The sequence below is a fragment of the Neophocaena asiaeorientalis genome, unplaced genomic scaffold, assembly GCF_003031525.2.
Source record: "Neophocaena asiaeorientalis asiaeorientalis breed wild unplaced genomic scaffold, Neophocaena_asiaeorientalis_V1.1 scaffold192, whole genome shotgun sequence".
Lineage (NCBI taxonomy): Eukaryota > Metazoa > Chordata > Mammalia > Artiodactyla > Phocoenidae > Neophocaena > Neophocaena asiaeorientalis.
This window is the reverse complement of record NW_020185326.1, coordinates 5,563,499-5,578,507: the sequence shown is the minus strand read 5'-3', so window position 1 is coordinate 5,578,507 and position 15,009 is coordinate 5,563,499. Positions and strand designations below refer to the sequence as shown.

The 15,009-nt window shown below is 46.4% G+C and overlaps 1 protein-coding gene across 1 annotated transcript in view; it reads right to left on the bottom strand.

Annotated features, from left to right (window-relative positions):
* The window catches only part of SHB (SH2 domain containing adaptor protein B), a 212,434-nt gene extending 198,459 nt beyond the window's left edge, over positions 1-13,975 (bottom strand). Inside the window, 1 exon segment of the mRNA XM_024734432.1 lies at positions 13,951-13,975. Within this exon segment, the coding sequence (XP_024590200.1) occupies positions 13,951-13,975 (25 nt within the window).
* Between the last annotated feature and the right edge of the window lie 1,034 nt (positions 13,976-15,009).

The following is a 15,009-nucleotide window of genomic DNA, read 5'->3' as shown; positions in this document are numbered from 1 at the left end:
CCAAAGACATCCTGGATGAGACAGAGTTTGAGCCACACCTTGGGAGAATGTAAGCGGAGAAGAGGTGGAAATAGAAGGATGAAGGACCAGAGTCAGAGCAGCCCCAGGAGCAGGAACCTGTGCATTATGTCTAGGGAATGGCATGGATCTCAGATGGCTGGAGCATTTTGGTGACGGAGATGCACAGAATATTCTTGAAGAGTGGAGTAATGGGGCGGGAGGTGTGCAGTGATTAGCAAGTCACTTCTAATGGCAGTGTTGAGACTGCCATTAGCTAAAAGTATTAGGTTTGAGAAAAGTGAAATCCAATATGTGTGGACTTAATTAGCAGTGATTTCTGGGCCAATGAAGTGGGAGCAAGTCTAACCTTTTGGAAGGCGGTTGCTTGAGGCATCAGTGCACAGCTCCTGTTCAGCTGATCCTCAGTCTTTCTAAGGATGCCATTTTAACCTAGTTTCCTGGAGCTTGTACAACTGAATATTTGATGCTTTAACAATTGAATTGGAAAATCTCAAACAGAGTAGAAAGAGCTGTCATTTTAAGCTTCCTGTTGGCTCAGTTTTTGCCTGGGTGTCTAGCGGCTGGAGAGGCTGAGAAAAGAAACACAGATGGAGGAGCAGGTCTGCTGGGGGAGGGGAAGACATGTTTAGTTCTGGCCTGAGGTGCACGGTGGCTCCCAAGTGGAGATTTCCAGAAGACTGTTGTGTTTATGAATTTGAAGTCTCGGTTATAGATTTGGGAGTGTATTAGCCAGGGTTTTTCTAGTTGTGAGAGACATAATCCCAACTTTAACTATGTGAAGCCAAAAGCAATTGTTTGGCTCATGTAAGTCCAAAGGATGATGATCCTGTTAGATGTGGCTGCATCTAGGGGTTCAGTGAAGTTGCTGGAGCTTTGTCTGTCTGTTCACATCCCAGTTCTGCTGTGGTCTCTGCTTGGCTTCATTCTTCATGTAGCCTCTGTCTATCAGATAGGCTTAGTATCTTCAGTGGAAAGAGGCTAATTTCTGCCAGCAGCAAAGTCCTGGGAGAACTTTGCTTGGCCAGGACTGGATAAGGGTACCCAGCACTGGGGCAAAGGGAGGGCTGCCATTATGATTGGCAGTTGCACTGTGACCATGTGGAATAGGGAGAGAGGAATTCTCTAAAGTAGAAGTGGGGTATTGTTGCTGGGGATGCATGTGGGCCAATGAACACAACAGCATCCACGGGCTATGTCTGGGCAGCTTCACTGCACAACGGTGATTCTGAAGCTAGAGGAGTGGATGAGACAGTAGAGAGACGAGAGGAGAGGACTAAGGCTCAATGCTCAACCTGCCCAAGTTCAGGGCAAGAGTATGGGCAGAAGAGTGGCCATTAAGGGTCTTCCAGGAGCCATGACAGGCAGGAAGGGTCCAGGTCAACCCAAGCCCCAGGAGGAGACATTTCAAGGAGGAAATGATGATGTTATTCACTGCAGATAGCTCCAGTGAATCAGTAGTGGAAAGGTGTCTGTGACTTAGCAATTAAGCCACTGATGAGCTTGCAAAAAGCCAGGGATGGGTGGGATGGAAGCCAGCTTGGAGGGGCTATGAAAGGAACAAGAGAGTGAGGGAACCAGAGAGGTCAGTGAGTTTTTGTTTTGTTTTTGTTGTCTTAATGAGGAGACACTTGATGTGTTAGTGTTAGTGCTTAAGGGAGAGGTTGAAGGGGAGAAAAGCCTGGAGGACATGGGCAGGGCTGGAATGAAGGACAGAGGCAGCAGGATTGATTACCTTTGTCTCCAAAAGACCCCCTGCACACAGCCATGCTACATGCAGAGTGCACAATCCATCTTGTTTTTTTATTGTTTTGGTGACTTAATATTACAGCATATGTATTTCCCATTTGCCTTAGAGTATTTATACTTATCTTTTAAAATTAGTTTTTTAATTACAAAAATAACATTTGTATACGATAAAACAGAATGCAAATAATTCAGAAAGGAATAAACATATAAAATAAAGGTCTTTTCCATTTCCCCCAGGCTGCCTTCATCAAGGTATAACTGTTTTTAAAAGTTTTCTTGGGAATTCTTCCCAAAACTTTTCATGCATATGTAAGTGTATATATACCTATATTTTAAAATAGACAAGTGAGATCCTAGAGTGCATTCTGTTCTGCACCTTGCTTTTTTCACTCAATGATGTATCTTAGAGATACTTCCTTATTAGCATGTATTGAGATCACTCATTCTGTTCCAAAAGGGTGGTGTTCTATTGTGGACTGGAGCAGGGTCTGTTCAACCAGTTCTCCACTGCATGAACTTACTGTTGTCTCCAATCTGTTGCCATTAGAAATAATACTTCAGTGTGCATTTTACTACAGGTATATTTGTGTGCAGAAAGAACTATTTTTGTACAGTAAATTCCTAAGAATTGAATTATTGGAGTATATAACAATATATACATTCAAAGAGAATATATATTATTGTTTTGGTTTTTTTTTGCGGTACGCGGGCCTCTCACTGTTGTGGCCTCTCCCATTGCGGAGCACAGGCTCTGGACGTGCAGGCTCAGCGGCCATGGCTCACGGGCCCAGCCGCTCCGTGGCATGTGGGATCTTCCCGGACCAGGGCACGAACCCACGTCCCCTGCATCGGCAGGCGGACTCTCAACCACTGCGCCACCAGGGAAGCCTGAGAATATATATTATTAAATGGACTTATTGGAGTATATAAGAGTATATACTTTTAAAAGAGTGATAGATAATGGCAAATTGCTTTTTGGAGAAGTGCTATAGATGATAACATTTCAAAATTTGAGTTGGAGATATGCAGGTGTTTATTATATTCCTGTCCATATTTTTCTGTATGCTTGGACAGTTTACCCCCCCACACACACAATATTTACACTCCCACGAACAGTAAATGAGCATGCTCCCATTTTCCCAAGAGGACATTAACAAAATTTTTAATCTTTACTAGTCTGAAAAGTGAAAAATGGGATATCTTTATTGCTTTAATTGCATTTATTTAATCACAAGGGTGGCTGATCATTTTTCAGTCAATTGCTTTTCCATTTTAATGAGTCACACTCCTTTAAGGCCTACAGAATATTTCATTTTATGTATGTGTCCTAATTTATTCAGCTATATTCTTGTGGGTTATTTATGTTGTTTCCAAATGACTGTGAACATCTTTGTACATAAAGCTTTTTTCTCTTCTCTTTTAGACTTTTTTCTTTAGTGTACCATTTCAGAAGATGGATTGCTGGGTCAATAATGTGGACATTTTTATGCCCCAATACATATTGTCAAATTGCTTTCTCAAGGGACAGTACAATACATAGTACCCCCAATTTCATTATACTCTTATCAGCTTGAGTTTGTTAATAAAAATTAATTTTTGCTAAGTTTGTAGATAAAAATAGGGCCTTAATTTCATTTGGATTTTTTTTATTACCCATGAAGTTGAATTTTTATATACGTTTGTTAATTAACTGAATTTCATCTCTCTGAACTGCCTGTTCCTCTTCTCTGCTCATTTGATGGATAGCACATTCTTATACATATCAGGGAAACCCTTATTTCCTCAGGCTCTGTGACCTTCTGGGACGTTATTGACTGATACCAGATTATCAAGTCAATCTCTTGCATGAGAACGTGGGGGGAGGCCATGGTTGAAAAGACTGAGGGTAGTGTAGACTGAGAACTGAAAGGCTAGGACTCTAGGTCATGGTGGTGGCTACAAAGATGAGAGAGGTCGGAAGGAATTTGTGAGTCAGAATAAAAATTCATGGTCAGCATAGACAACATGCTGGGCTCAGTGTTCTTCATCTCTGAACTTTTTACTTATATTTCCTTCTACTACTTTACTGATTAAACTCCTAAACATTAAACTCTTTAATCTACCTATAATTTTTTTTGTTTTAAGTTGTAAGGAAACTGTCCTCATATAATTAACCAACTGAACTATATAATGAATAATCACTCCTTTCTTTCCCCACTTACTTGATTTAACACATTTATCTTAAACCAATCTTTAACATATAATTGGATCTATTTCTATGCTACTGTGTTACTGCTGATTTTTCTACACATAGTATACCTTTAACTATTAGAGTTTATTTATCAAGTAAGCAAGTTTACTTTCATTTCCCTTTATTTCATCAAAAGTTTCTTAGCAATTCCAATTCATTTATTTGTCTAATCTAACTGTAGTAGGCTTGAATAATGGCCTCCCAAAGATGTCTGTGTCCTAATCCTTGGAACCTGTGAATGTTACCTTACATGGCAAAAGGGATTTTGCAGATGTGATTAATTTAAGGATCTTGATATGGGAAGAGTGTCTTGGATTATCCAAATTGGCCCAGTGTAATCACAAGGCTTCTTATAAGAGGGAGGCAGGAGTAGCAGAGAGAGAAGATGATGGGGGCCACAAGCCAAGAAATGTAGGCAGCCTCCAGAAGCTGGAAAAGACAAGGAACAGATTATCTTCTGGAGCCTTTGGAAGGAACAAGCCCTGCCAACATCTTGATTTTAGCTCCTTAAGCTTCACCTCAGACTTCTGGCCCTCCAGAACTGTAGGAGAGGAAATTTGTGTTATTTTGAGACACTAAGTTTTTGGCAATTTATTATAGCAGCAACAGGAAACTGATACACTAACTTAAAATTCCTTTTAAAAACTAAGTTCTAAATGTTCCACTGTGGTTTTGATTGAATTGTATTAAGCAGAGAATTTAATTTGGGAAGGACTGACATTTTTATATTATTCAGTCTTGGTATACAGACTTCTCCAAAAGGTGCCCCCATCTCACCTCTCTGACCATTTCTGCCCATTGCCTGCTACCTTTGTTTGGTTTCCCCAGAGGTAGACCTGAGTGCAAGCAGTAGGAGACTGAGAAGGGAAGGTAGGGAAGGGAAGGCAGCCACTAGAGATGCATCATCAAACATCTGGGTTCCCCAAATTTTCTTGCGAGAACAAATGTATCACCTTGGGAATGGAGGGGCATCAGGTTGGAGAAGGACCATCATGCCTGGTGATATTAGCAGGTGGGTCCTATCCTCATAGCCACTGGCTGTTAGGGCACTCACTTTCTTCCCTGGGGCCCAGTGTCCACACATTCCCTCTTCCCCCGAATGGAGGCAAGGTTACGAAAGGGGATCAAGTTGGCCTAACTCGGTACAGGACGTGGTAGCCAGAACAGCTTCCCAGGGGAGATAAGCTGCTTGCCAAGTGTCTAAGAAGCTGTAGGAGATGATCCCTTTGCCCTTCCCATTGTGATGAACACCTGATTTCCAGTGTTAGCATCTGCATCTCTTTTCCCAGGGGCTTATCCTGCTGGCCAGAGCCCATGGCAGGTCAGAAGTGCCAGAGAACTAAGTGTCCTCCCCAGCAGCCTCCAACCAATGACCGAGGGGGATGGACCCAGGCTCCCCAGTGGGTTGAGGCTGGACCACGCCACCTTATTGGCTGCCTTCCCTTCCCTGCCTCCAGTAGGTGCTTCCTGAGCTCACCTCCCAAATATATATTTACGCCTGAATTCTTGTCTCATGTGCAACATCTGGGAAAACCCAAGTTAACACAGTGGGCGATGGACCTAAGTGGCCAGAGGGGTGAGATGGAGGCATTCCAGACACGGGAATCAAAGGCAAGCCCCTTGGAGCTGAGAGACAGAGATTTTGAGCCTAGGGTGTGAGCTGAGAGGGTGTTGACCTTCTTTACATTTGATGTTTTTACAGCTTCCCTGACCTGATGTTTTTATGGCTCCAGCATTTTGGTGCTTGGCTGGCTGGTCACTATGGCTACTATTTGGGGTCTGGCCACTGGGAAAGCCCCTTTGAGCTCCTAAGAGGGGTAAGAGTGTTTGGAAAGTCAGTCAGTTTCACTGAGGCAGCAGAATCCATGGGCCACCTAGACTTCATTTTGGCAGGAGAGCTGAGAACAAAGGCTTCTGGTAGAAAGAACTCTCCATTCCAGAGGATTTAACGCATTCCTGGGAGGGGAGAGACATCAGTGGAGAGTGAGCCAGTGAACGTCCAAGAAAGACGTTCTGCTAGGCCCTCCCTGGTAACCATGGGGATGGAGGAGAGTAGGAGCCTGGCAGGATCCATATCCCATAAAAACGTTGGTGGCTGGATCGCAAGATGAAGAGCCTGCAGGTACCCTCTGACACCATGTAATTTATGGGGTAATCAGAAGTCCTCTTGAAGGGCTGCGAGGGAAGAGGAGCTGTGATTCAGAGCCTGGGGGCCTTGGATGTTTAATGAGGCACTGGGAGCCCACAAAGATTTAGATCAGAATGATTTGCCCATTTAGGATGCTGATTTTATCTTAGCATCACCCCTGAAGGATGCCACTTCTTCTCTGAAATGCCTGGAAGTCTGGATGTGGAAATCAACAGCCCAGAATTTGAGGGGTATCTTGTAAGGATGCAGTCAAGGGGTCTGGAGGCTGAAACTCTTAATTTTGACACTGGAAGCTGCCTACCGCCAAAGAAAACAGAGAAGCTAAGAATCTCCTGCTGGAAAAGCCCTTACAGAAGGGGATGCTAAAGTCCAGAGAGGTCAAGGGACTGGTTCAAAATCACACAGTATACCAGGGACTTTTAGCACCAGTGATAAGATCAGGTGGAAGAAAAAAGAACCTTCAGTCTATGCAGGGGAAAGAGTTGGCATGATTCCTTCTTAGAAGACAAAGAGAAGTCTACAGTGTGCAAAAGGCACAAATACTATCTTTTGGAGCTTTAAAGCTTGAACATTTAAATTGCTTTCCTAAATGCAAAATACGCACTACATCATTTTCAGAATCTCTAATTGTTGGTTGAGCAATTAAGAGACAGCCTATTAATATATGGTGACTGACTCATGAAATTGATTAAAAATGACATTTGTATGCCTTTAAGCTGAGACATTTCCAATGTCTGGAGACACAAGGGCCTGAAACAAGATGTTGAGTGAATATTCACTGGATCAAAGGATGAGTGAGACTCGACCCTCTTAGGGGGACCTGGCCCTGGTCAGGGAATCTTAATTTTTTTCCCTTTCTGATTCTAAAGCTTATTGTAGAAAATTTGGAAAATACAGAAAAATATGTAGGAGAAAAAAAAAATCACCTATTAACCACCCCCTTCCAACCTCTCCAGAAATAACCATTCTTAACATTAGGATATATTTCCAACAGCTTTTTTTTTTGGTATATATGTATTTTTAAAAATTGGTGTCAGCCTTAAGAGGTTTGAATCTTGCCTTGATTCTAACTTATCATTTAACAGTCTCCAAAGAGATGAATTTAGATAGCTGCATTATATTCCACTGAAAGGTTGTGGCATAATTTATTAAACTGTTTCTAGGTCGTTTCCAATTTTTCGATATTATAAATAACATGATGATAAACATCCTGGTGCATAAATCTTGGATGCCATCTCTGACTGCACTCAAGGTCCATTTCCAGCGATGGGAGTGATTGGAAAATCCTCACCCTCCCTGTACTTCTGGCACCAGGCACCCAGAGGCTTCATCTCCAGCAGTGCCCAGCCCAGTCCTGCTCTTGGGCCCATAGCTTCAGCATCCTGGAAGATGACCTAGCAGGGTGGAGGAGAAAGCCTGAGTCTGTGGGAACTCTGACCGAGCTGCTGAGCTGTGTGCCTTTGGGCAAGTCCTTCCGACTTTCTGTAAAAGGAGGAGCATGAACTACATCATTGGATTTCTATTTTATTTTTTTAAAAACCCTTTTTCATTCAAAGGAAAATCTACATTGAAGCCTGTTATGTAAAACAGAAGAGAGAAGTTCGGACTTCCCTGGCGGTCCAGTAGTTAAGACTCTGCGCTTCCACTGCAGGGGGTGGCAAAAAAAAAAAAAAAAAAAGGCTCTCCTTTGACTGGAGTCAGAGCCATGCCTGATTTTTCTTTCATCCAACAAAAATTATTGAGGACCTACTAGGTGGCTGGCTCTGTGCTAGGTACTGGGAACAGGGAATGAGCAAAAACATTTGGCACTTCCCTACATCCCTAGACCCCTTGCATTGCATGGGGGGAAAGGCAGGGTGCCATGAGACACTGCTGACTGTACTATACTAAGGTTCACACCATCAAGCACCTACTTTTTGTATTATTTACATACTTGATAAGGTAGCCTCTGCATTAGTTGAATTGCCCCAGGCTCTGCTCCCTGCTAGGCACAGCCCTTCCTGATTCCACCATGTCTAGTGGCCCCTGAGCTCTGCGGTAACTCCTCAGAGCCCCAAGGCCCTGCAGACCCAGTCTGAAACCTGTGGCCTTTATCCATTCCAGGACACCACTGTTGATACCACTCATGCTGCTGTTACTACTCCCAGCAGCTCTTGTCCTCTGAGTTCTCCCTGCTCTCCAGGCACCATGCTCAGTGCTTTACGTGCATTAACTCATCAGTCCTCACAGCCTTTTGGAGGTGGTACCTATCATCCCCATCTTACAGATGAGAAAACTGAGGTTCTTGGGTGCTATGCCCCTTACCTGAGGTTACATTCCATCTGCTTCCAGAGCCCATGTTCCTGCCAACCACACACACTACCTCTGGGAGCCCCTTTTGTTGCCTCAACATACTGGCAAGACTCTCCCAGCCCTCTGCAACCCATTATAGCATCTACTTGTACTATAAAGGGGGTTGAGAATGGGGCCTGAGAATGAGGCCTGTTTAGGTGACGATACTGACTCCATCTGGGGACACCCATGGTCCTGAACCACTGGGTCTGACCAATAGTGTGAGTCAGGGCTGAGGGACCCAGACTATGTGTCTCTGTCTGGATTCCTTGACCTACCCTGAACCCTGCTTCATGCCCGTACTACCTCTCCTCCTTGGTGAAAAGCTATTAGCAGCTTTCTCCTTTCTTGCCATCTCAACCCAGGATCACAATGAACCCCAAAATAATTCCTGGCAAAAACTAACTTTGGGTCTAGGCTTCTCAGAGAACTCTGGCCAGGGAGACCTGGGTCAGCTTGACCACCTATTGGCTCTTGGGCCCCAGCTTCCTCGTCTGTGAAACGGGAGGCTGACTTCCCCACTCCTCCTTCATAGGACCTTGGGGCTCAGAGAGACGCCTGATGAGAGCATGCTTTGTGAACCTGTCGTCCTGCACTTGTAGAAGGAAGCACAGCCGTGACTGAGGGAACAAAGCTACAGGAAATGGTGTTCACAAATGGACGGTGAGCCCCTCAGGTCTTTAGGGTGATGCCGAGTCCCCTTCTTGCTTGCAGAACTTTGTGACTGGCCACCAGTGACCCCTGCAGCCCCTTTTTGAGCCTGAGTCTCCTTATCTGAAAGATGGGATCATCCTACCCACCTAGACGAGAGTCGTGAGGATGAATGGAGACAGTACGCGGGAAGGTCTTAGCACCTAGTAGGTGCTCAGCAAGTGGGAGCTCCCACCTCCTCCTCCTCCCCTTCCCAGAGATTCCCGCACTGGACAGATGTGCCTCAGCAGGTGACAAGGTCCTGGGGCTCTGGGAGCAGATGTGAAGGTCAGGGGCCAGGTCCCCAGGCAGGCCCTGGTCTAGGATGAGTGTGAGAGCAGCGGCTGCACCAGGGCTGTGGCTGCTGTTCATGTGGGCCTGGGGGGTGGGTGTCGGGAATGGGAGCATGGAGTTCTTTTGTCTGTTGCTCCCCAGATCTCAGCAACTGCTGGGAGAGCAGTTGCTGAGATTTGGGGAAGATTTCTACCTTCCAAACTGGGGAAAGGAGTGGGGTGTGAAGAGGGAGAGAATGCTTGGGTTCCTGTCCTGCTTCTGCCACTGGTCTCTGTGTGACCATGGGCAAGCCCCCTCCCTACTTTGGCACACAGTTTCTGTACCTGTAAAATCAAGGTTTGGTTAAATGTGTGTTTAGCAGTTGTGATCCATGAATCTGTCTCTCCAGCCTGGCATCTGGAGGTGCTTTGCCAGTGTCAGAGTCTTGTGTGTTAGTGGGACAGTTATGTGTCCACAGCTCACCATGCCCACTGGCCTGTGAAATCCCCAAAGGCAGGGAATGTGTCTGATCCATCTTGTCTGTGCCCTCCAGGGCCTGCCCCGGCACTGCTTGATCTTGTCTGGCTGAATGAGGGAAGGAAGGGCCCTCTGCGGCAGAGGGAGGGGGGCTGGCCTGCCGGTGTCGCCCTCTGCCTGCCCTCCCCCATGGCCAGCCAGGCTCCAAATCCAGGGCTGGGTGTGATGGCTGTCAGGGGCACAGGCAGATTTCGTTGATCCTGTTATTATATCCCCAGTGCAGTGGGGTTTGTCTGGGTGACACTGGACAGTAGCATACAGGGTTTCGTTATCAGCTTCCAGATCTGTCTACTTGGCCAGGCTGGGCTTCCGGAGCTCAGGGGCCTGTTGGATTCCTCTCTTCATCCACAGCACCAGTACAGGGGTTTGGTACAGAGGCAGTGCCCAGTGAGTGGGCAGAGAACCCATTTCATTGCTGGGCTCCCTCTGACTCCACTTAAAGCTTCATTCGATAGCCCCTCAGTAACAGCCAGCAAGAGCCAAGCCCATGGCCAGGCAGTGCTGTGGAGGGACAGAGATAAACCTGACTCAGTCCTGATCCTCAAAGTGCTCCCAGTGTGGCCGGGAAGGGCTAAGTGGACGGTGTGCTAGAGGGGTGAGATGGAGGACAGCCTGGGGCTCTGTGAGCACAGAGGAGGGAGAGCACATAACCTGGCACATGAAACAAGCCTCTGAAACCACAGGCCCTGGAGCCAGCCTATGTGTGTTCATATCCCAGGTCTGTCCTCTCTCAGCTCTGCAGCCTTGAGCAAGCCATTTCATCTCTCTGTGCCTCAGTTTCCTCATCTGCCAAACACATACTATAAGTAGGGCCTTAGAACAGTGCTTGGCAAATAGCGAGTAGTCAATAAATGTCAGCCAAAGAAGACAACATATGCAGCCCTCCTCAGGGCACGATAGGGACTCCTACCCTCTCCCTACAGTTCCCAGGACTGTATGGCTGCTGGGTGCCTCTTCAGGATTCGAGAGCTCTGCCACCCAGTTTTAACACTGCTGATCTAAGGGGAGACAGGCCCAGAGAGGGGCAAGGACTTGCCTGAGGCCACACAGCCAGTGGCAAAGCCAGGACTGAACCCATGAGCTCCTGCATCCCAGCCTGAAGGATCTTCCTCTTTCCCCAGCCGCTTCCCTTGTAAAAGCCCCACATCTGCGTGCCTGGGTTGATCACACGAGGCCCATGTGAAATGCAGCTGGATGCTCTTCAAAATTTGGGTCAAAAGTGAAGTGTGCAAGCTGGCTTTCCCTGATTGTTGGATCAGTCAGAATTGCGCTGGTCTTCTTGGAATTTAAGAGTTTCTCTATTTAAGTGAATTATTTTGGTTGGCTTTTGCCATTTAAAAACATATTCAGAAAGGTGTGATCAAATGGCTTCCTTTCCTGTATATGTCATCTAAATAAGACGGAACCTGCATTGTCCTTTTTGGAAATTACCTGCTGTCCTGCATACCTTCTCTTCACTTTCTCTGCCAGATTTAAGGCCTTTGCAGGCATTCCTCCACCTGACCTCTCTTCCAGGCTCCATTCATCCTCATCTCTTCCCTGTGTTATTGCAGTCACCTGTTTCCTGTATCCTGGCATATGGTTTTGTGCCTCTCATTTCCTTCTCTACTGAACTGAGGTATATTTTAAAAAAAACTATTCATATCATTTCCCTATTGCAAACCTATGGCTTCCCACAATCTTCAGGGTAAGGACCATAGTCTTTAGCTTGTCATTTAAGGTCTTTCATGATCTGGCCTCAGTTTACCTATTCAGTTTCACTTCCCTTCTTCTTCCTAGATGCACATTCTTTATCCCCTATAGATAAGTCAAGGGAAACTAATTATCCAGCCCTCCGAGGCTAAGAAAGTTGCTGTCACTGAGGTCAGGTTTCTGGCAGTCAGGGCTTGTCTTAGTTTCCTGTGGCTGCTCTAACAAATTACCTCAAACTTAGTAGCTTAAGAAACAGAAATTTATACTCTTGGAGTTCTAGAGGTCAGAAGTCTAAATTGAATCTTATCAGGCTAACTCCCATTCCTTCAGGATGCTCCAGGGGATGCTCCATTTCCTTGCCTCTTGCAGCTTCTAGTGGCTGTGGGCGTTTCTTGGCTTGTGGCTGCATCACTCCAAACTCTCCCTCCGAGGTCACATTGCATTTTCCTGGTCTGTGTAAATCTCCCTCTGCTTCCCTCTTATAAGCTTCCTTATGATCACATTTAGAGCCCACCTAGATAATCCAGGGTAATCTCCCCAACTCAACACCCTTAACGTAATCATATCTGTGAAGCCCCTTTGCCATATCAGGTGACATTCCCAGGTTCCAGGATGAGGGCCTGGTTATCTCTGGACTCATTCCTCAGCCAACCACAGAGCTCAGAGGGAACCAGGATGCATTTCAACAACTCTCACAGAGGAGACAGTCTTTTTCCTGCCACTCTGAAGATCATTACTTACCTGCTGTCTGCAGCTTTCTCTCCTTTTAGCTTGTATTTTATGGGATGGGGCAGATAAGAATTATTCTTTTAAAGTAGGCTAGATTGGATTTTGGCTAACACTGGCTATGCAGCAGACAGAATTATTGAGAAATTAATTGGTGTCTTGTTTTGTTGACTATTGTAGGCTTTGCAGAAGGAACAAAAGCATTTTCTCCCAAGTCTTTACCATAGCCCTGATATCTCTACCCAGGGAGGAACCTGTCTGTTTTTCCAAAGGTCTGGGCCTTTTGTTTAACCATTCACTGGGGAAGGAAGCAGGTTTTCTGGTGTCTTCTGGCCAGAGTAGAGAATGGGCCTCGTGGAGGTTAACCGAGGCTCTCCTTGAATGGGGATGGTGACCCCAGGGGGTCTGAGGAGAGGGTGTGAGGCTTTGTGCTCTGGGGGTTGGAAAAAGGAGTACGCAACCCTAGGATACACTGCCTGCCTGTTTTCCCTCCCCATTCTCTACCCTGGGGGGTGGTGGGTTCCTAATTGCATGGGGAGGCCTGAACCTCACCACAGTGTGGCTCCTGGGGGAGTGGCCTGGGGTGGGGGTGACTGCATGGGAGCCCAGGAACCCCAGGAGCCTCAGCAGAGACTGTCTCCCAACCCTGATGGCATTTCTTGGGGCAGAAGGGAGTAGAATGACCAGCAGAGTGACCTGATTTTGGATGGCCCTACAGGTCTGAGCAAGAACATAGGCAGCTGTGACCATGAGGGGCAGCGGCCCCAAGACCTGGACTGTGTAAACCTGGGGGCTTCTTGTACCATCCAAGGGAGGTGGAGGGACTTCTTGTCAACCATGGACATGTGTGGGCAAATGGGCTTTATTACAGAAAGTATGAAATAGTCCCTGTGCTCTGTGAGCTGTGGAGCAAACCTCAGGCCTCTTATCCACAAGGGCCGTGAATAGGACTAGCACCCTCCTTTTGAAGTGAAGCCATAATCCACGCCGGTGTAGCAGACTACAGTCAGACACTGTCAGATGCAGCCATGCTCTCCAGGGCCTCTCTGTCAGCTGGGGCAGACACAAACAGCTGTGATGCTGGGGTGCAGAGCTTGTAGTCCTGAGACAGGGACAAAAAGCTGGGGTGGGTGTGAGGGGTCGAGGGTGTGGGACAAGGGCATGGTTATATCCCTAGCTGTCAAAATCAGAGAAGTCTCCCTGGAAGAGGGCCCATTCCTACTGAACCTCAATGGAAGAGAATTTTGGCCCAGGAGAGACAGGGTTGGGAAAATGATGTCCCAGATAGGGGATGGGAGTGGTGCAGGAGCCAGAGGGAGCATCCAAAGAATGAGCCATATTATAGGGTGACATGAGGGAGAAGTCAGGGCAGGAGGTTGGGGTTTGGCTTTGGAGGGGATTGGATGCCAGGCTGAGGAGGTAATAAAGAGAAGGCAAGAGTGCTGTGATCAGTTTCAGCTATGGCTAAAGCTAAAGCTGGAGATAGCCTGGCCGGGTGTCACTTCCTGGAGTGAGGCAATGTGGGAAGACACCCTCTAAGGCGTGGTGTGGTTACCTGGCTGCTTGGTCTTCCTCACCATGGCTGTCATCTATTAGGAACGCCCTCTTTCTAGATTATGTGCTAGATACTTTACAAGTTTCATTTCCTTCAATCCTCACAAAAACCCTATGAGACAGATACTAGTTCCATCCTCATGTAACACTTGAGGAAACTAAACAGAGAGAAGTCAAGTTACTTGCTCAAAGTCCCCCAGGTCATTATGGCAGGACTGTCAAGTTCCCAGCAGATCTTGCCATCAAGGAACCAGGTCAGTCAATAACACTAAGAACAAAGGCTCTGAGCAAGCACCTGCTCTGACCACCCATTGAACAAATGGGGAAACTAAGGCTGGGCAGGGGGGCCGGACCAAAATCACCCAGTAATTAGAGGCAGAGCTGGAAACCCAGGGGCCCAGACTTCTAGGCCAGGGCTTTCCCTGCTCCCCTCAGGAGTGGCCATGCCTGTGGATGCAGCAGACAGGTGGGATGCCTGGACGTGGTGCTGGCCAGGGTCCAGCCCACCATCTTCCATCCACTCCTGGCCCTCAGCATGGGGCAGAGCCCATGTTTGTGGGCAGAGCCCATAGGGACCACCTATGGATACTACTTGTTGGTCACAAGCTAGTTTGTGATTGAATTTTTTCAAGATGTTTATTATGTAATTATATGTATATGCGTCTATACACACACAGATATTTGTGATGTTTTTACTCATGGAAAAGCATAATGGTAAAATTAGCACCTGTGACCCACCACCCACCTTTGGAACTAGAATTTTCCTGGCATTCTTGCATGTGTCTGGGTGCATCTTCCCTATCTTATCTCCTTGCTTCCCCCAGGGGTGACCACGACCCAGATTTCGTTGTTTGTCATTTCCTTCCTATTTTGTAATAGTTTTAGCACACATGTATAGATCCCAAAGCCATACATTATTTACTTTTGCCAGCATCTGAACTTCAAGTATTATTATAATCTATATTATCTTCTGTGCATTCTTTTTTAAACTCAATGTTTTTTCTAAAATCCATCTGTGTTGATGCATGTAGCTATAGTTAATTCATTTTTCCCACTGTAT